Here is a 20,063-nt window from a genome sequence, read left to right as displayed (position 1 = left end):
ATGAAAAGGTTATGATTTGCTGGTTATGATTATGCTATCTGTATGCATGTATCATTTATGTATTTAAAGTTAATGGTATTGGCTCTATACCTGTTTCAAATGTTGGCTCCTGAGGTAATGCCCACAAAGTAATCAGCCAGATATGCCATGTAAGATATCTGCAAAAATGGTATAATTTGCCAGATATGATAATCTTGTTTATATGTTTGTATCACCTTTGTATTATGAGTTATAGATATGTATGTATGTCTGTATTTCAAACTTGTGCTAAGCTTCTGGGTCATATCCCAGACAGTTTGACATCAGCACTGCCTGGCCTGCTTGATGGCCCATTAAGGAACATCGGCTATACAACTGACCCATTGAGAGAAGGCAGATACACCTTATGACTCAGCAAGGCATGCAGGGACATGCCTATGGAGAGAACTCTAAGGCTTCCAAGCCATGGGCAGCTTGTGTTGGAAATAAAGGTCGCATGACAAGAGACTATAAAAGGCAGCTGCATCTTCTCCATTTTGTCTTCAGTCCTGCTTCTGACCTCTGGAGGAACTGTGCTTGAAACTGAAGCTCTGAACAAAGGACTGAACTACCCATCTAAGCTGGGATGTTTGTACTCCAGACACTTGATTGGTTTAAATCAGCAGTAATCTCATCAAACCTGAAACAAGCCTGAACTAAGAACTTTGCAATTGTTGTATGTATTTGATTCCATTTAACCAATTTTAACTCTTGTCTATATTTCTTTCTTTTTATGAATAAACCTTTAGATGTTAGATTCTAAAAGATTCGCAACTGTGTGATTTGTGAGTAAAATCTGACTTGTATATTGACCTGGGTCTGGGGCTTGGTCCTTTGGGATCGGGAGAACCTTTTTTCTTTTACTGGGGTATTGTTTTTCATAACCATTCATCCCCATAAGGAGTGGCACTGGTGGTGATACAGGGAGACTGGAGCGTCTGAGGGAATTGCTTGTATGACTTCTGGTTAGCCAGTGGGGTAAAACCGAAGTCCTCTTTGTTTGGCTGGTTTGGTGTGCCTTAGTAATGGAGGACCCCCAGCCTTGGGCTGTAACTGCCCTGCTCTAGGCAATTTGTCCTGAACTGTAATCTCAGTAGTGTCCCGCCAAAGGCCACTTTAATACACAAGCTGATGGACGTTAGGGTATAGCCTGTCAAGGCATTTTAAGAATCTGCTTACCATGGGGTTAGCAAACACAGAGAGGCCCTCCACGCCCAGGTGGAAGGCCGAGATGGTGGCTAAATGCACACTTATTGAAGACAACGAAAGTCCCTCCTGCTTCAGATGGAGGTGGTAGTCCAGTATGAGCGGCACTGAGGCTAGCGTTGGAGACAAATGGTGCTGCGCCGACCAGATTGAAAATCTCTTCCACTTGGCAAGGTATGTGGCTCTCATAGAAGGTTTTCTGCTGCCAGCAAGGAACTGTCTAACCTGGTCTAAACAGGAAAGCTCCATCTAATTCAACAATGGAGCTTCCACGCCATTAGACTCGAGGTTCGGATGTTGAAGAGGGCCGTGATCTTGTGTCAGAAGGTCCAGGAAGAGCGGCAGCGTAATCGGGGCTCCCATGGACATGTCTACCAGTGCTGAAGGGGCCAGGCCAGTGCTATCAATATGACCTGAGCTTGTTCTCTCCGGATCTTGAGAAGTACTTTGTGAACAAGCCTTATGGGCAGAAAGGTTTATAGGAGAGAACCTCCCCAATGGAGGAGGAACACATCCGTTGGAGCCCGGGCTGTGATTTTGAAAGGAGCAGAACTGTTGGCACTTCCTGTTGTGTCGCATGGCAAATAGGTCTATCTGGGGAAAGCCCCACCTCTGGAAGATTGAAATTGCAACATCCAAGCTGAGGGACCACTCATGGCTGTGAAATGACCTGCTGAGGAGGTCCACCAGCTTGTTCTGTACCCCGGGGAGGCACAACACTTGCAGATGTATTGAATGTTCTACACAGAAGTCCCAGAGCATGAGAGCTCCCTGCACGGGGAGAGGAGCATGCAGACCCATTTGTTGATATAGAACATTGCTATTATATTGTCCGTCATGACTGATACACATTGTCAGTTAAGTAAGGACGGAAAGTCTGGCATGCTAGGTGCACCGCTCTTAGCTCTCTGACATTGATGTGGAGACCCAGGTCTGCTTGAGACCAGAGGCCTTGAGTCCTGCAGTCTCCCAGATAAGCTCTCCAGCCCAAGTCTGACGTATCCATCACCAGCAACAGAAATGGCGGTGGAGCGGCAACCCCTGAGCACATCTCCTGAGGGTCGACACACCACAGGAGAGAGTCAAGGACCGGGTGAGGTAGGGTTATGATCCTGTCCAAGCTGTCCTGGGCTGGATGATATACCATATCTGAGGTAGAAGCAAAACTCAAACAGCTTAATGGGACTAAATTGGGGGGCCCAGATAATCTTCATCCAAGAATATTAAAGGAATTGGCACCTGAAATTGCAAGCCCATTAGCAAGAATTTTTAATGAATCTGTATAAACTCAGGAGTAGTACCGAATGATTGGAGAATTGCTAATATAGTTCCTATTTTAAGAAAGGAAAAAAAAGTGATCCGGATAACTACAGGCCAGTTAGTTTGACATCTGTAGTATGCAAGGTCCTGGAAAAAATTTTGAAGGAGAAATTAGTTAAGGACATTGAAGTCAATGGTAAATGGGACAAAATACAACATGGTTTTACAAAAGGTAGATCGTGCCAAACCAAACTAATCTCCTTTTTTGAAAAAGTAACAGATTTTTTAGATAAAGGAAATGCAGTGGATCTAATTTACCTAGATTTCAGTAAGGCGTTTCATACCGTGCCACATGGGGAATTATTAGTTAAATGGAGAAGATGGGGATCAATATGAACATCAAAAGGTGGATAAGGAATTGGTTAAAGGGGAGACTGCAATAGGTCGTACTGAAAGGCAAACTGTCAGGTTGGAGGGAGGTTACCAGTGGAGTTCCTCAGGGATCGGTTTTGGGACCAATCTTATTTAATCTTTTTATTACTGACCTGGGCACAAAAAGTGGGAGTGTGCTAATAAAGTTTGCAGATGATACAAAGCTGGGAGGTATTGCCAATTCAGAGAAGGATCGGGATATTATACAGGAGGATCTGGATGACCTTGTAAACTGGAGTAATAGTAATAGGATGAAATTTAATAGTGAGAAGTGTAAGGTTATGCATTTAGGGATTAATAACAAGAATTTTAGTTATAAGTTGGGGACGCATCAATTAGAAGTAACGGAAGAGGAGAAGGACCTTGGAGTATTGGTTGATCATAGGATGACTATGAGCTGCCAATGTGATATGGCTGTGAAAAAAGCTAATGCGGTTTTGGGATGCATCAGGAGAGGCATTTCCAGTAGGGATAAGGAGGTTTTAGTACCATTATACAAGGCACTGGTGAGACCTCACCTAGAATACTGTGTGCAGTTCTGGTCTCCCATGTTTAAAAAGGATGAATTCAAACTGGAGCAGGTACAGAGAAGGGCTACTAGGATGATCCGAGGAATGGAAAACTTGTCTTATGAAAGGCTTGGCTTGTTTAGCCTAACTAAAAGAAGGTTGAGGGGAGATATGATTGCCCTCTATAAATATATCAGAGGGATAAATACAGGAGAGGGAGAGGAATTATTTCAGCTCAGCACCAATATGGACACAAAAACAAATGGGTATAAACTGGCCACCAGGAAGTTTAGACTTGAAATTAGACGAAGGTTTCTAACCATCAGAGGAGTGAAGTTTTGGAATAGCCTTCCAAGGGAAGCAGTGGGGGCAAAAGATCTATCTGGTTTTAACGTTCTACTCGATAAGTTTATGGAGGAGATGGTATGATGGGATAATGTGATTTTGGTAGGTAATTGATCTTTAAATATTCAGGGTAAATAGGACTAATCCCCTGAGATGGGATATTAGATGGATGGGATCTGAGTTACCCAAGAAAGAATTTTCTGTAGTATCTAGCTGGTGAATCTTGCCCATATGCTCAGGGTTTAGCTGATTGCCATATTTGGGGTCGGGAAGGAATTTTCCTCCAGGGCAGATTGGAGAGGCCCTGGAGGTTTTTCGCCTTCCTCTGTAGCATGGGGCATGGGTGACTTGAGGGAGGCTTCTCTGCTCCTTGATGTCTTTAAACCATGATTTAAGGACTTCAATAGCTCAGACGTAGGTGAGGTTTTTCGTAGGAGAGGGTGGGTGAGGTTCTGTGGCCTGCGCTGTGCAGGAGGTCGGACTAGATGATCAGAATGGTCCCTTCTGACCTTAGTATCTATGTATCTATTTATCTATGTATATACTGATGTGAGCCAAGACTGAAGTGGTCGAAGTCTGAGTCTGGCATGCTGCACCACGTAGGTACAGGAGGCCATGCATCCAAGAAGCTTCAGGCAGTTCCACACTGTGGTGGTGGGAAACGGTCTGAGGCCTCGGATTATATTGTTTAGGGCCTGAAACCTTGCCTCTGTCAGGTATGCCCTGGCTTATGGTGAGTCCAGTACCGTCCCTATGAACTCTATTCTCTGGATGGGAGACAGTCGATTTTTCTCCGTTTAGAAGAAGACCCAGGTTGTCAAAGGTGGCTCTGATGAATCTGACCTGAGCTTCCACTTGGGTCCTGGAGTGGCCCCTGATCAGCCAGTTATCAAGGTATAGAAATACCTGTACCTGGTGCCTTCACAAGAACACGGCGACGACTGCCATGCACTTGGTGAAAACTCGAGGTCCTGCTGACAGGCCAAATGTAAGGACAGTAAATTGGTAGTGCATACTGTTGACCACAAACCTGAGGTACTTCCTGTGGGGCTGAGTGATTGCGATATGAAAATATGCATCCTTCAAGTCGAGGGCGGCATACCAGTCTGCTGGATCTAGTGAGGGAATGATGGAGGCCAAGGAGATCATGCAGAACCTGAGTTTCTTCATGAACCTGTTGAGTTCTCGCAGGTCCAAGATAGGCCTGAGGCTGCCTTTGGCTTTCGGGATTAGGAAATGCTGGGAATAAAAGTCCTCATCCCTGTGCTCCTGAGGAACAACCTCCACTGCCTCTAGCAATAGGAGTGACTGCACCTCCTGGATAAAGAGTTGCTTGTGAGAAGGGTCCCTGAAGTGGGACAGGGAAGGAGGGTGGTAGGGCAGGAGGGCACAGAATTGGATGGAGTATCCGCTCTCTACCATGCGGAGCACCCAGCGGTCCAAAGTGATATGGGACCATGCATGGTAGAAAGGGGACAGTCAGGAGGAAAAGGTAAGGTGGGGTAGATCCAGTATCTGGTCTGGTGCACCATCCCCAACTGCACCTTCAAAAGGCCAGTTTGGGGCCAGAAGGCAGTTTGGGTTGGCCAGAGCTCTGGCTTGAAGATGGGTGTTGTCGTCTCCGGCCACTCCTGGTCTTCCTCCAAGAACCATCTTGGTGGTTCTGCTGATAGAATCTCAGAGGAGTGGCCTGAAGTGTCTCTGCTGTGTGGCAGGAGAGTGCAGGCCCAAAGACTTGAGGGTGGCTCGTGAGTCTTTCAGGCTGCACAGTCTCTTGTCTGTCTTTTCAGAGAAGAGAGTCACACCCTCAAATGGGAGGACCTGGATAGTCTGTTGGACCTCATAAGGAAACCCTGAGACTTGGAGCCAGGAGCCCCTTCTCATGGCCACCCCAGTAGCCATGACCCTAGTGGTGGCATCAGCACCATCCAGTGCGGCCTGGAGGGAAGCCTGGGAGACTAGCTTCCCCTCCTCCACCAAAGCTGAGAACTCGGTTTGGGAGTCCGATGGGAGGAGCTCCGTAAATTTGGCCATTGCCACACAGGTGTTATAAGAGTACCTGCTGACAATGGAATGCTGGTTCGAAAAATGGAGCTGAAGACCCCCTGTAGAATAGACCTTTCTCCTGACAAGGTCTAGTCACTTAGTCTCCCCATTTTAGAGGAGGGACCGGAAACCCTACCTCTCATGCTGGTTAGCAGCGTCCACAACAAGAGAGTCAGGAGGTGGGTGGGAGTACAAATGTTCATACCCTTTGGAGAGCACAAAATAACGCCTCTTGTTGCACTTGGCAATGGGTGGCAAGGAAGCTGGAGTCTGCCACGGGGTCTCGGTGGTGTCCACAATAGTCTTAATAAAGGTAGTGCAATACAAGAAGGTCCTGAGGGGGTGAGAATGTCCACCACGGGATCAGCCTCCTCAACTACCTCCTCAGCCTTAATGCCCAGACCCTGAGCAGCCCTTCGCAGCAACTGCTGTAGCACCCTGTTCTCCTCAAGCACCGGGGCTATGGCCATGCCTGCCAATGCCTCGTCTGGCAAGGAGGAGGAAGTCCTTATAAGCAGCGGATGCTCCCTGCCATGCGCTCCCAAGAGGTCCCGCGATTCTCGGAGTAATGTTGGTGCCGATGGAGCGCTCATTGGTGCTGGGACTGTCAGCTTTGAACCCGGTGTTGGGACAGCCATCGGCAACACTGGTGGAACCGCCGATGGAGCCGGTGCCAAACCCGCTGCCTGCACCGACAAAGGTGGCAGGACCATTGCCGCTATTGGCGCTGGGATCGTCGGTGCTGGCACTGTAGTCGGTGTCGAGATCGATGCTGGCACCGAAGTCAAATGAGTCACTGGTGCCGAGTTCGGTGCCGAGGTCGGAGCCGGTGATGGCACTACAGCCGAAGGCATTGGCCTGTGCGTAGGCACCAAGGCAAGCTGTGCAGTTGATGGTGGGATGAACGTGGCTGAGACCATGGAAGACGCAGCGGAGCGATGCCCTTGAATCCCTCTCTGGCTTTGGTGAAGGGCCCAAGGGGTCCAGAATGACCAGTGTGGTGGATTCTGCCACTGAGGTGGCTATGCCTGCGGTTCTTGCCTGTCTTTCCCTGACCTCAATCGTTGGCTCCTACTCCTACGAGAACAGTAGAAGTCAGACTCTGACTCTGAGGTCTCAGAGACTGAAGACCATGGAGGAGCCTAGCTTTGGTGCCTCGAGCATCAAGAGCTTGGGGAGCAAGTAGGCACTCAGTCCGAGTAGGCCGGTGCCAAAGGACATGGAGACGGGGACATCATTGCTGGCTTCCCTCTTGACTGCACCTGGGGGTGGGGTGCCAAAGATTACTCCCTCCTAGGGGGCGAGAACGGTGCCGTAAGGTGTGGCAGGTCCCGAGCAGCTTTGAAAGCTTCTGGCATCAAAGGAAGTGATAGCTGCTGGCCCGTAGGGACTGGTGACCATGGGGGGCCTAGGCTCAAGTGCTTTGCCTGGCTTGAGTTGACGTGGCCCTAACAGGGAATCCGGAGCTGTGGTCCACCTGGGGTCTCACTTCTCTAGGTTTAGCCATAGGTGACCGACTGTCCAGCTGCCTCTTCTTCTGAGGCACCGGTCAGTGAGATCGGTGCCTGCTCTCCACTGGGCTTTGGGAGGTGCCGTGCCAGTGCCGAGCATACTGGGACGAGTCCTTTCTCGGCACCGAGCTTGATGATATTGCCGAGGTGTTCCGTGTCGACAAGGACATGGTAGGAGCCAAGTCCCCGGAGCCTGGTGTGACATTGCACTCCATATGATTTTATGAAAATATGCTAATGAGTGTGAATATAATGTAACTGGAATATGCTTCATGCAAAAGGTCTCTTGTAAGGTATCATTCCAAAGCTTATAATCTACTGAGTGTGGTTATCCTTAAATATAAATAAATATGCATCCGATGAAGTAAGCTGTAGCTCACGAAAGCTTATGCTCAAATAAATTAAGGTGCCACAAGTACTCCTTTTCTTTTTGCAAATATAACTCTGAGATCCTATTGTAATTATGCAAAGTGTGGGCCATTAACGGTGGTTTGGAATCTTGATGGTGCCCCTCAACTAGGACAATTGTTTGTAAATGGCTCTGTTTACTTGAAAGCCTTCCTGTGAGTCAGGCCAGGGAGAATGAAGGCTTGGGGTCTCCCAGGACATGTGACCATGTCACCTGATACTGCAATCCATCTTAAACTTGGTGCTTTTCCATTTAGAAGGAGGGGTAGGGACCCAGAGAGATAAAAGATTCCTGCCTTGTGCCAAAGCTAATAAGGGGGTGGAACAGAACAAAGCAAGTTCCAGCTATGAGAAATCCCCTAGTTACCACCTGAGCTGGAGCTAACAAGAACTGTACCAGGGGAAAGGATTGGGCCCAGACTAGGAAGGAGACCAGTCTGTGAAAGAAGCTTACTGGAACATCTCTGGGGGTGAGATTGCATCTGCAATCTGTTTCTTAATGTATTAGGCTTAGATGTGCGTGTTTTGTTTAATTTTGCTTGGTAATTTACTTTGTTCTCTGCTATTACTTGGAACCGCTTAAATCCTAGTTTTTATACTTAATAAAATCACTTTTGCTTATGAATTGACCCAGAGTAAGTAATTAATACCTGGGGGAGCAAACAGCTGTACATATCTCTCTATCAGTGTTATAGAGGGTGGACAATTTATGAGTATACCCTATATAATCTTTATCTGTGTTGGAGCAGACTGGCGTGTCTGGCTTGACAAGGCAGGATTCTGGAGACCCAAACTGGCAGAGAAAACGGGCTCAGAGGTAGTCTCAGCACATCAGGTGACGGTCCCAAGGGGGTCTCTGTGACCGAACCTCTCACATCCGGGTCCGAATGTGGGCATAGAGCTGCCTCCATGAGGATCACTTTAAGCTGATGCTCCCTTTCTTTAAGACTTCTAGGGTGGAAATCACGGCAGATCTTACAGCAATCCTTTTGGTGGCCCTCCCCTAGGCACCATAAGCACGAGGAGTGTTGATCACTCTTGGGCATGCTCTTTGCACAGACCACACAGTTTTTAAACTCAGGGACAGTGGCATACCATGGCTCCAAGGAGTTGAAAGTGGGGCAGGGACCCCCAACAACTCTCATCACTAACAATTAAGATAAACTAACTATATACAAGGAACTGTTGAACACGCTTGCTAAAGCAAGGGCTATGGGAAGTAAGGTGACCAGATGTCCCAATTTTATAGGCACAGTCTGGATATTTGGGACTTTGTCTTATATAGGTGTCTATTACCCCCCATCCCCTGTCCTGATTTTTCACACTTGCTATCTCGTCACCCTAATGGGAACTTCCAGCCTACCATCACTGGCGGTAAGAAGGAACTGAGGGGGTGGTGGGTCAGCAGGGCTCTATATTGAGTGCCATGAAGGTACGACTCCAGGGGGCGCTCAGGCCGATGCAACCCAACAGATGCTGCAATGGGAAAAATCTTCCAGCTACCATGCACGTGCATATGCACACACCTGATTGGAATTGATATGAACAAGCACTTGAAGAAGAATAAATGTTACTATGAGATATGCAGTGTTGTTGTAGCCATGTTGGTCCCAGGATATTAGAAAGACAAGGTAGCTGAGAGGTTTCAGAGTAGCAGCCGTGGTAGTCTGTATCCACAAAAAGAAAAGGAGGACTTGTGGCACCTTAGAGACTAAGAAATTTTCTTTTTGAAGGTAGCTGAGGTAATATCTTTTATTGGACCAACTTTCATTGGTGAGAGAGACAAGCTTTCAGGCCAACAAACAGCTCTTCTTCAGGTCTGGGAAACTAAGGGCAAGTCTACACTTAAATGCTGCATCAGCACAGATGCACCGACGCGTGCTTTAATGAAGACTCTCTAAGACAAAGGGAAAGAGCTCTCCCATTGGTGTAGTTAATTCACCTCCCTAAGAGGCAGTAGTTATGTCAGCAGGAGAAGCTCTCCTACTGACATAGCGCTGTCTTCATTGGAGGGTTAGGTGAATATAACTACATCGCTATGGGGTGTGGATTTTCCAAACCCTTGAGCAACATAGCTATACTGATATAGGCATGTAGTGTAGAGTAGACCTAACTCAAAGTGTCACTGCTAAATACAAGATTTGAACAGTTTGTTTTCCATAAATAGTTGTTACATATTTCAAGGGGCCATTCAAGGTGAAGTGGCCTACTAACACTCCTCCAGTAATAGGGAGGAGAGTGAGGGGGAAAAGCAGATGGTGGGTGGGGAGGTCCTACATATGCCTATCAACATTGACATGGATGGATTACAGATTGTTATAATAAACCATAAATCCAGTGTCTCTGTTTAGTCCATGATTTTGATTATCTATCAATGTTACGAATTTAAGCTTCCAGGCTCATCTTTTGAAAGTATTGTGCAGGTTTCCTTTGAGGATGAGAACTGATCAGATATATAGGTCAGATATAGAGCAGAGGTAGTCAACAAGCAGGCCAAATCTGGACTGCCAGATGTTTTTGAAGGGACCCTGAAATATTTTTATTTACTTATTGTCATTATCATTATTTTTTATTTTTTTCTCTGGAGTGTGGATCTTGACTATATCATGACCAAGAAATTTGGACCTTGACAAAAAATAATTGACTCCACCTGGACATAGAGTGATCACTTTGTGAAAATAATAATTGACAGAGTTGTTGTCTTTTATCATTTTCCTGTGTGAGTTCATTCAAGGGTGTAGTGATTGTCTGGTTTCCCCCACATAGTTGCTATTGGAACATTTAGTGCACCGGATGAGGTACACCGCATATTGTGATAGGTATATGTGGGACCCAGGGATGTTGAAAGGTGTGTTGATCATTGTAGCAGTGGAGATGTGTCTGCAGGTTTTACATCTGTTGTTCTGGCAGGGTCTGGTGCCACTTAGAATTGGTGTATCCTGGTCTGTGGATGGCTTGCTTCTGATGATGAGCTGGGAGGGTGGTTTTCAGGCTAGCAGAGGGGTTCAGGAAAGATTTCTTTCAGTATGGGGTCCCCATTGATAAGGGGTTGTAGTGGTTTGATGATAGCCTGTATGGGTTTCAGTGTGGGGTGGGGTGTGACAACCAGGGGTGTGCTTTGTACAGAGAAAATACCCATTTGAGAAGCTCTCTTACACAGTGGGCTGCTATTTTTCTAAACCAGCCGTTACAGTTCTGTAAATAAGTTGTTTTAAAGTTGGATAATCCTTTTTTTAAAATAATATGGGCAAGATCCTGAGATGAGGCTGAGCTGGAGAGATGGTAGGTTATGTGTATGTTGTTAGTCCATCACTGACGATGATGATATTGTTGCGGTTCTCATCTATGGCTACCACTGTTCCCTCTAAACTGTGTGCATGTGTGTACGCACACAGATCTTAAACACCATGCACACTGCGGCTTCGGTGGTGTATTTTTTTTTTTTTTTGCTTCAGTGGTGGCACAGAAGACATTTTTTGCGCACACAGCCTGTTAAAAATTAGAGGGAACATTGATGGCTACACATATGACTCTGAAGTCCAAACCCTGATGAACAGAGACAGCCGCGCTGAGGGCATGGGAAGTCTGATTCTATGATGTTTGATGATGCAGCTCTCTGGCACCTTTCATGCGCAGCCTGGAGATGATTTTGTTGATCTTGCTCAAAACTGTTACATGCTGATATTGTCAGAGACTGCCAGCGAGTCCTGTTCTGAGACATTTGCTCAAGTTTTTTGGGACTGATAGCCCACTGGCAGGGCTGGTGCAAGGATATTTTGTGCCCTATGTGAAACTTCCACCTTGCACCTCCCCCCCGCCCCTGCACATTGGTTCATTGAGGGGCAAATCCCAACGAACCTTTATAGACCCCAGGGCCAGCCTGCCCAGGGGCCAGCTGTGCCCAGGAGCTGCTCCCCAGACCAGGTTCCCCTCTCCCTGCCCCCTGAACTCCCCTGGAGGGTACACAGCCCTCCCCATCCCATCTCACCCCACCCCGGCAGCCCCCGCCCCAAGTCCACTCACTGGCTTTGCCAGGCTTGAACTGCTACAGCAGCTCGGCAGGGATGAGCTGCCTTCTGGAGGCACCAGAGAGCCTTGTGGCGGGTGCGAGCCCCAGACATGGAAGAGCCAGCGTGGCAGCAGTCCTGCAAAGGTGGCGGCGCTGCTAGCGGGGAGCAGCTGCACCTCCTGTGGCCTGGCACCCAGCCCCGGGAACTCCTGCAGGCTGCAGCGGATGCATGTGGGCGCCCCCCGGCTCTTCCCTCGCCTAGGGTTACCATATTTCAACAATCAAAAAAGAGGACCGGTGGGGAGAGCCCTGCCCTAGCCTGGCCCCTTCCACTTCCCACCCCCTGACTGCCCCCCTCAGAAACCCAACCCCCCCTGCTTCTTGTCCCCTGATTGTCCCCTCCTGGGACCCCTGCCCCTAATTGCCTCCCAGAACCCCCCCTCCTACCTAAGCCTCCCTGTTTCTTGTGCCCTGACTGCCCCCTCCTGACACCCCCCCACCCTAACTGCCCCCCTAGGACCCTACCCATCCCCTGACTGCCCCAACCCTTATCCACACCCCCGCCCCCAGACAGACCCCCGGGACTCCCACGCCCCATCCAACCACTCCCCACCCCATGACAGGACCCCCGGAACTCCTGACCCATCTAACCCCCCTGCTCTGATCCCTCTCCACACCCCCGCCCCCTGACAGGCCCCCCCCCCCAGAACTTCCAACCCATCCAACCCTCCCCCTGCTCCCGATTGCCCCCTGGCCAGGACTCCCCTTACCATGCCCATGCCGGTCAGACGCTAGCTCCACAAAAACATGCTGCCGGGCTGCTGTGCACACAGCCCCTCCCCCACAGAGAGCTGAGGCAGCGGGAGGGGCGGCAGCAGCAGCTCGCATGCCTGGGAGCCACAGAACCCTAGCGCAGTGAGGGGGTACTGGGGGCGCACCTGCCCAGGCTGCTGGCGGTGGCCCCCATGCACCCCCCCCCCTCCTCCCTCACTGCACTCAGGCTCTGCGGCTCCCAGGAGTGAGCTGCCACTGCCTCTCCCAGAGCAGGCTCCGGACCCCAGTGGCGGCGGGGGTCCATATGCCCAGGAGCTGCAGAGACCAAGTGTGGTGAGGGGGGAGCCAGGGTGTGCACGGGGGCCGCTGCCTGTATGCATCTGCTGCAGCCTGCAGGAGCCCCGGGGGCGCACCGGGCCACAGCCTGGGCAGGGGGTGTGGGTGTGCCCCACTAGTGGTGCCTCTGCCTTTGCAGGGCTGCTGTCCCCCGCACCACACCGGCTCCTCCATGGCTGGGGCTCCTCCCTGTTGAGCCAGGGCACCGCTTTTTGGCACCCTCAACCACTTGGTGCCCTAGTCAACTGCCTGGTTTGCCTAGTGGTTGCACCAGCCCTGCCCACTGGAGACTGCTGTTCAGATGATTTTTAAAGCATTTATACAGACAACCCTTCATTCTTTTGCCCTGATTCAGCTCCCCATACTAGATCTGTTTTGGGAGACGGCAGTCTTCCATTCTGATGACGTCTGGTCCACCTAAGTTGTGCTCTCAGGAACATTTTCTCAATGGTGGTTGTGTTTGCTCTCTCAAGGAGAAAAGTGACTTAACTCATTTTAGTATTCTGCTGATCCTAATGCAGCCTTTGTGAAGGGCCAGGCCCCACTATGCCATACTACAACAACCTGAAGACTAATTTACACTGGCTATAAATGGCCCCAGGGCACTGAAAATATAGCCCAAGACCAGCATGGTGACAAAACAGGATGGTGATTATAATGGATGAAACCACCTTTTCATATACAATGAACTGTAAGAACAAACCCATTTATCACCTCTGTATTTATTACCTTATAAAGTATTGGTTTACATGCCGAACAGCCAGTGCAGACTATACATATTAAAAAAAGATGTGAAGATGGACCGAAATCCTCAGCGCTAATAATGGTGCCAATTTTTGCTGTGCAGATTCGTATGTACAAGGGAACTATATGGCCTTAGCCCTTAAAGTTTACTACTTATATCTTAAAGTATAGCCTTTGTAGCCTGATGTGAGAGATTTCAGAGTAGCAGCCGTGTTAGTCTGTATTCGCAAAAAGAAAAGGGAGTACTTGTGGCACCTTAGAGACCAACAAATTTATTTGAGCATAAGCTTTCGTGAGCTACAGCTCACTTCATCGGATGACGTGAGCTGTAGCTCACGAAAGCTTATGCTCAAATAAATTTGTTGGTCTCTAAGGTGCCACAAGTACTTTCTTTTTTGATGTGAGAGTTACACACAAGGAGAAGTTGAGGGAAGGGAAAGAAGGTGCTTTTTAGTATTTTATTAAAGTATAAAAATAGAATACTTACATCCTGGAGATGTTGGGGAGATTAGAAAATGCATCACTTGGAATTGTTCTCAGATGAGTCTCCATAAACCTCCTACAAAAACAAGTGTTTGTCAGCTAATGTCCTTCAATGAGAAGTGAAATGTAACAAAGCCTTGCATAACTCCAGCCCAACCTACATCTCTGCTCTCATTTCTCTACATTCCCAGTCTGCCCATGTTTGCTTTGCATCATGGCTCCCTTCACATCGTTCTCTGTTCTATTTGATTTGTACACACTTCCATTCTAAAATGGAACTTGTCTTCTTCCACAATATTTCAGGAACCCAATAACTGACCAAACAGACCTCGCAGGGACAAAAACATGGAAAGCCCAACAACTGAAATTAAAGTCTGACAGTTAAAATGTTACTATATTGGTAAAATATGAAACCAAGTCCAGCACAATAATGGTCATAATGCATCTTCTGACACTCCAGTGCATTACCAGTTTCCTCTCATCACTGTATTGGCTCTGTAATGCTATGAGCCTAAATTTGTGATTCCATCACATCAATAAGCTTGATTTGTGCTAGTAAAGTCAGCAGCTGTGACTCAAAGATACACAGGAAGTAGAGGTGTGAAGAAAAGGTGCCATTTGATTGTAGTTACCTTTCTCCAATGGAAAAAGGTAAAGCTTTTAAAGGGTCTCTGAAAAAATTTAAGTGAAAAATATAGACCTCTTTCTGATTAGTACTGTTCTACTGAATTAAGAAGTCCATCTCTTGCTCACTACTTGAACACACCACCTTCCAATTCTCATTTATAGGGCCCTACCAAATTCACAGGCTATTCTGGTCAATTTCAGACATAGGATTTTAAAAATAGTAAATCTCATGATTTCAGCTATTTAAATCTGAAATTTCACAGTGTTGTAATTGTAGGGATCCTGACCCAAAAAGTAGTGTGTGGGGGGGAGGGTTGCAAGGTTATTGTAGTAGGGGTTGTGGTACTGCTACCCTTACTTCTGCACTGCTGCTGGCAGCAGTACTGCCTTCAGAACTGGGTGGCCAGAGAGCAGCAGCTGCTGTCTGGGAGCCCTGTTTTGAAGGCAGAGCCACTGCCAGCAGCAGCACAGAAGTAAGGATGGCATGGTATGGTATTGCCACCTTTACTTCTGCACTGCTGTCTGCAGAGCAGGGCCCTCAGTCAGCAGTCACTACTCTCCAGCCACCCAGCTCTGAAGACAGTGCAGAAGTAAGGGTGGCAATACCACATTGCCCCCTTAAATAACCTTGTGACCTCTTGCAGCTCCCTTTTGTGACAGAACCTCCAATTTGAGAAATTCTGGTCTCCCCCATGAAATTGGTATAGTATACAGTAAAAGCACACAAGTCCAGATTTCACGGGGGGAGACCAGATTTCATGATCTGTGATGCGTTTTTCATGGCTGTGGATTTGGTTGGGCCCTACTCATTCATGTTTTAAGACTACAAAACCAGGTTACTGCAAAGGCACATTAAGTTTTTTTTGGCAGGGTCAAGCCCAGTGCCAAGAGAATGGATTGAATACATGGCAGGCTGTACAGCCCCATCATTAAGTAATGACATTCACACAGACAAGATGTCCAATTCTTGCATTTCAGAGAAAAAATGTTTTATCAGAAAAAACAGATAACATCTGGAATAAAAACAAATATACGATGATGGTGGACTCAATGGAAAAATCTTTGCCTTCTACAGCTCCTCCTAGACAGCTCTCTGCTTACAGAGTTTCTGCTAGTAAGAAAGACTAACTGAATTGTCATTTGTGCTACATGCAACATGTAGCCTTTCACCTCTGCCTCTAATTAGAAAGCAATCTGGGGCTTTGACTGGGGTCCCAGTGGGGACCAGCTGAGGTCACTCAGTTAGGGTGAACTGCAAAGAATGGGGCAGACAATCCCCAAAGCTGGTGGATATGTCAATACTTAGATTTACCAAGTCAGCACAAAACAGCTTCTTTATTACCTCACTGGTTGCCCAGAAACCAGCAACACAGTTCCCTTAAAGTAACCCAGCCTGAGGCCTCCATCCAGGTACCCTAGTCAAATATGATTATTTCTGAAAATCTTATTTCATCATATAAAAGAAAAGGTTCTACCAATCCCAAAGGATCGGACACATTACATCCCAGGTTAATGAATATTCCAGATCTTACCTAAATACATGTTTGCAGCCAATTACTAACTAAACTAAAATTTATTAAAAAAGAAAAGAGTATGGTTAAAAGAGCAATATATATACAGACATGAGTTCAATTCTTGAGGTTTGGATACCTAGAGTTGGTGAGCTTTGTAGTTGCAAAGAATTTTTAGAACTTAGTCCATAGGTTATGGTCCAATGTCGAATATCATATTCAGGGCGTTTTCAGCTGAACTGGGACCTCAACCTTGCAACTTAACTTCCCTGATGAAGCTTAAGCAGATATGAGATAAAAGGATTGGGACCCAAGAATCTTTTATATAATTCAGGCCTTCTTTGACAGGTTGGAGTCCCTTGGGTAACAACAGGTAATTAGGGCAACTTTGAAGTAGGTTCATCACCAGGACTTAGCTACATGAATTAATACAAGGCAATTGCCTGTTCCTCCACCATTCACAGATGATTTCCTATACATTTCAAAGAGATGAATATAGCGATATCCCATGTTTACAGTTCATTTAAATGCTAGGATTTTTTTTTATCTCTGAATTATCAGAATACAGCATAGACAGAGACTGTTGATTACATTGTTGACCACTAACCATATATATGTAAATACACAAACATTATCTTCCCAGGTGTCTGAATTTGAGTGATTCATTTTGCAGTATGTTTAACCCTTTTGGGTCATGCATCACAGGAGCCACTAATAGTGTCTGTGGCTAACAGCAGTACACTAGGGAAGGGAATATTCTTGCAGCAATGAAACCCAAAACAAGAACCAGGACAATAGTCTTTCTAAAGTATGAAGCAATAATGTAACCTTAAAGGTTTCCTGTGACTCAACACTGAAGCAAGGCCCTGAGTCCTAGTTATAATGTTTGCTCATTAACTTACTAGCCCTTAGTTATCTATTCCAATTAGTATAATGAATACACTATGCTTTGTGTTATTTTGAAATCAAATTCAATTTTGGTTTATGCTATGGTGATGGACTAGTCCATCAGTGACACTGATAGATAATTAGCTTGTTTAGTAGCGGCCAGGAGTCAAGTATCAAGGGACAAGTCTACTAAGCTCAAAGTGTGCAGAGCTCCGACAATCAGCTGAGTACAGATCTCATCCCCTCCCCATCATTGTCCTTCAGTGTTGAGGAAATAAATAAGGCTCTTTCACTCATGAAAACCAAGAAAGCTGCAGAATGTGCTAATGTCTTTCCAGAATTTCTTTAAAGTCTCAAAACCAAGGGATGGAAATGGCTGGCAGCACTGATTTCCAATATCCATTCCTCAGGGCTTGTCCCAAGGAGCTGACACAAGACTATGGTTATTGCCATTGCTAAAATGGGATGCCAACCACTAATTCTTCATTGTACCAGTCCATATTACTCCTCTGTGTGTCAAACAAGCTCATGGAGAGAATATTACTAGCAAGGATTATGTTGCTTGTAGAAGCAAAGTTATTGAATTAACAAGTGGATTTCTGACAAGTCTGAAGCTGCATCTTAGCCTTACTGAGGTGGGGAATATTCTTAAGATTCAAGAATGGGGCAACTTTCTTAGAACTATCTGTCACCTACAACACCATATGGAAGAACAGCCTCCTTTTGAAACCCAGCAATATTATCCCATGCAATACAACAATAAAACTCTTCTGAGACATTCTGACCACGCCAGCAGGTCAGGTCTCTTAACTATAGACTACCACAGAGATTAGTCCCAATATCTAGAACTGCAATCTTCTGCAAACATCATGGAAATTTGTCTGTACTGATAATATTGCTCTAACCACATAGGCACCGAATTTACCTACTATAGAACAAATCCTAGGGCGAGGGACAGCTCAGTGGTTTGAGCATTGGCCTGCTAAACCCAGGGTTGCGAGTTCAATCCTTGAGGGGGTCATTTAGGGATTGTGACAAACTGGGGATAGGTCCGGCTTTAAGAAGGGGGTTGGACTAGATGACCTCCTGAGGTCCCTTCCAACCTTGATATTCTGATTTCTATGACCTTTAAAATCATGGGAGAACATTATATTGGCAGCTAAAACAAAACCCCACTATGACTGTCATCTCAGCATTTCATCTAAACAATCAAAAGGGTTGAGCAGAACTGCATGTGGGCTTTTGTGGTAAGCAGATAAGATAAGATCCCACCCCAAAATATCTTGGTCTGACATTAGACTGAAGCCTCACATACCACCAACACCTGAAAAATATCCAAAATAAAAATGCATATAAATCTCATTCAGAGATTGGGAGGAACTATGTGGGAAGCCAGTACAAAAAACTCTACAAGACCTCTTCATTGGCCCTTGTCTACTCTCTGCAATAATACGGCTCATCAGTCAGGACACACAGCTCCCACACATCACTTGTAGATTCTCAACACCATCATGTGGATCATTACAGGTACAATAAAACACCACAACCATGCATCCTAAACTTGGATGTTGCTGTTTTTTAAGACATACAAAAAGAATTAGTGGGGGCAGAGTAAAAGTTATAAAGCTTAACCCAACATTCAGAATCAGTCTAGCTTGAGCGAGACAGAGAATTGCTCAAGCTTTCACCAGGTTTGGGGTCAGGAAGGCATTTTCCCAGGTCAAATTGGCAGGGACCTTGGATTTTCTTCCACCTTCCATTGTAGGTGTTTCTGGCATTGGGAATACCTCAGCCTCTCCTTTTCTCTGTCTGTGGCAGGTTTTGTACCTCATCAACCCCTTTGATTCCAGGGGGCAGGGGGGCAAGGTTAACCCCACCTCCTGGCTTCTACATCAGTTCTACAACCTCCCCGGTAGTCAGGGCTGTATGGCTCAATGGCCAGAGTCCCTCTAAATCTTCTTCCCCTGCTGGGATAGCACAGCCTAGTGGCCAGAGTCCCTATAGTGCACTCCTAAAGCAGCATGGCCCAATGGCCAGAGTCTCCCAAAACTCTTCCCCTGATGGGAGTGGCCTAGCAGCTAGAGTCTCTATAGTGCATTCCTAAAGCAGTGTGGCCTGAGGGCCAGAGTCCCTGTAAGTCCTCTTCCCCTTGTAGGACAGATGAACTCTGGCCACTGGGCTGCACTATCTCCTTTGAGGGGAGAGAGAGAGAGAGAGAGAGAGAGGAGTCAGTGAACTATGTCATCACAAAAAAAGGGGAGGGACCCCTGATAGAGGAGCCTAGGCCCACCTGCCTTCACCAGGTTCCAACCCAGGGCCCTGTCATTGATGGCGTGATCCACCCCGGGTCAGCAGGGAATCCTACTGCAACACACTGCCCTCAGAGTGGTGGGAGATACCATTCCCTTCCCTTTCCTGGGTCACTTCCTACCAGTTCTCCAAACATAGCAGTCCCTGTGGCATCAGAGTCTTCCTCAGCCCCCAGCGCTCCCTGGGGTTTCCACAGCTGCCAGTCTCTGGTCTCACTTCCTGGCCCCTTGGCTCCCTCCTGTACCAGTCACCACTGCTTCTGGGCTGGAGCTTCCACTGGGCATCCTCCTTCCTCAGCCACCAGCTCTGACTGAGCAGCTCTGCAGGCTTTTATACTTGACTCCCTGTTGGAGCATGCCCAGCCTCAGGGGCGTGGCTTCCTCTGCCAGCAGAGAAGGGTTGACCCTCTCAGTCCCAGTGCGGGGCCAGTCCACCCCGTCACAGTGGCATACAATGCTTTAAACTCCTGAGGATTCTAATGATTTAGTGTAACCAAAATCACTGGGCTCAGAATAGGGGTATTTGAGTGAAATTTAATGCCCTAAGATATACAAAAGGTTAGACTAGATGATCTAATGTTCCCTTCTAGCCTTAAATTCTATTAAATCTGTACAATTTCATCCAGTAAAAAAATGCATTAGATTTT

The 20,063-nt window shown here is 47.0% G+C and overlaps 1 protein-coding gene across 1 annotated transcript in view; it reads right to left on the bottom strand.

Moving 5' to 3' along the window:
* Nucleotides 1-19,700, bottom strand: part of TSHR (thyroid stimulating hormone receptor) — a 129,630-nt gene extending 109,930 nt beyond the window's left edge. Inside the window, exons 1-2 of the mRNA XM_038406115.2 lie at nt 19,539-19,700; nt 14,086-14,157 (exon numbers count right to left, since the gene is read on the bottom strand). Coding sequence (XP_038262043.1) covers nt 14,086-14,157; nt 19,539-19,570 — 104 coding nt within the window. The 5' untranslated portion in view covers nt 19,571-19,700. The remainder of the gene's footprint in view (nt 1-14,085; nt 14,158-19,538) is intronic.
* Nucleotides 19,701-20,063: the final 363 nt, after the last annotated feature.

The sequence above is a fragment of the Dermochelys coriacea genome, chromosome 6, assembly GCF_009764565.3.
Source record: "Dermochelys coriacea isolate rDerCor1 chromosome 6, rDerCor1.pri.v4, whole genome shotgun sequence".
NCBI classification, from domain to species: domain Eukaryota; kingdom Metazoa; phylum Chordata; order Testudines; family Dermochelyidae; genus Dermochelys; species Dermochelys coriacea.
This window is presented reverse-complemented; position numbering and strand designations above follow the sequence as displayed.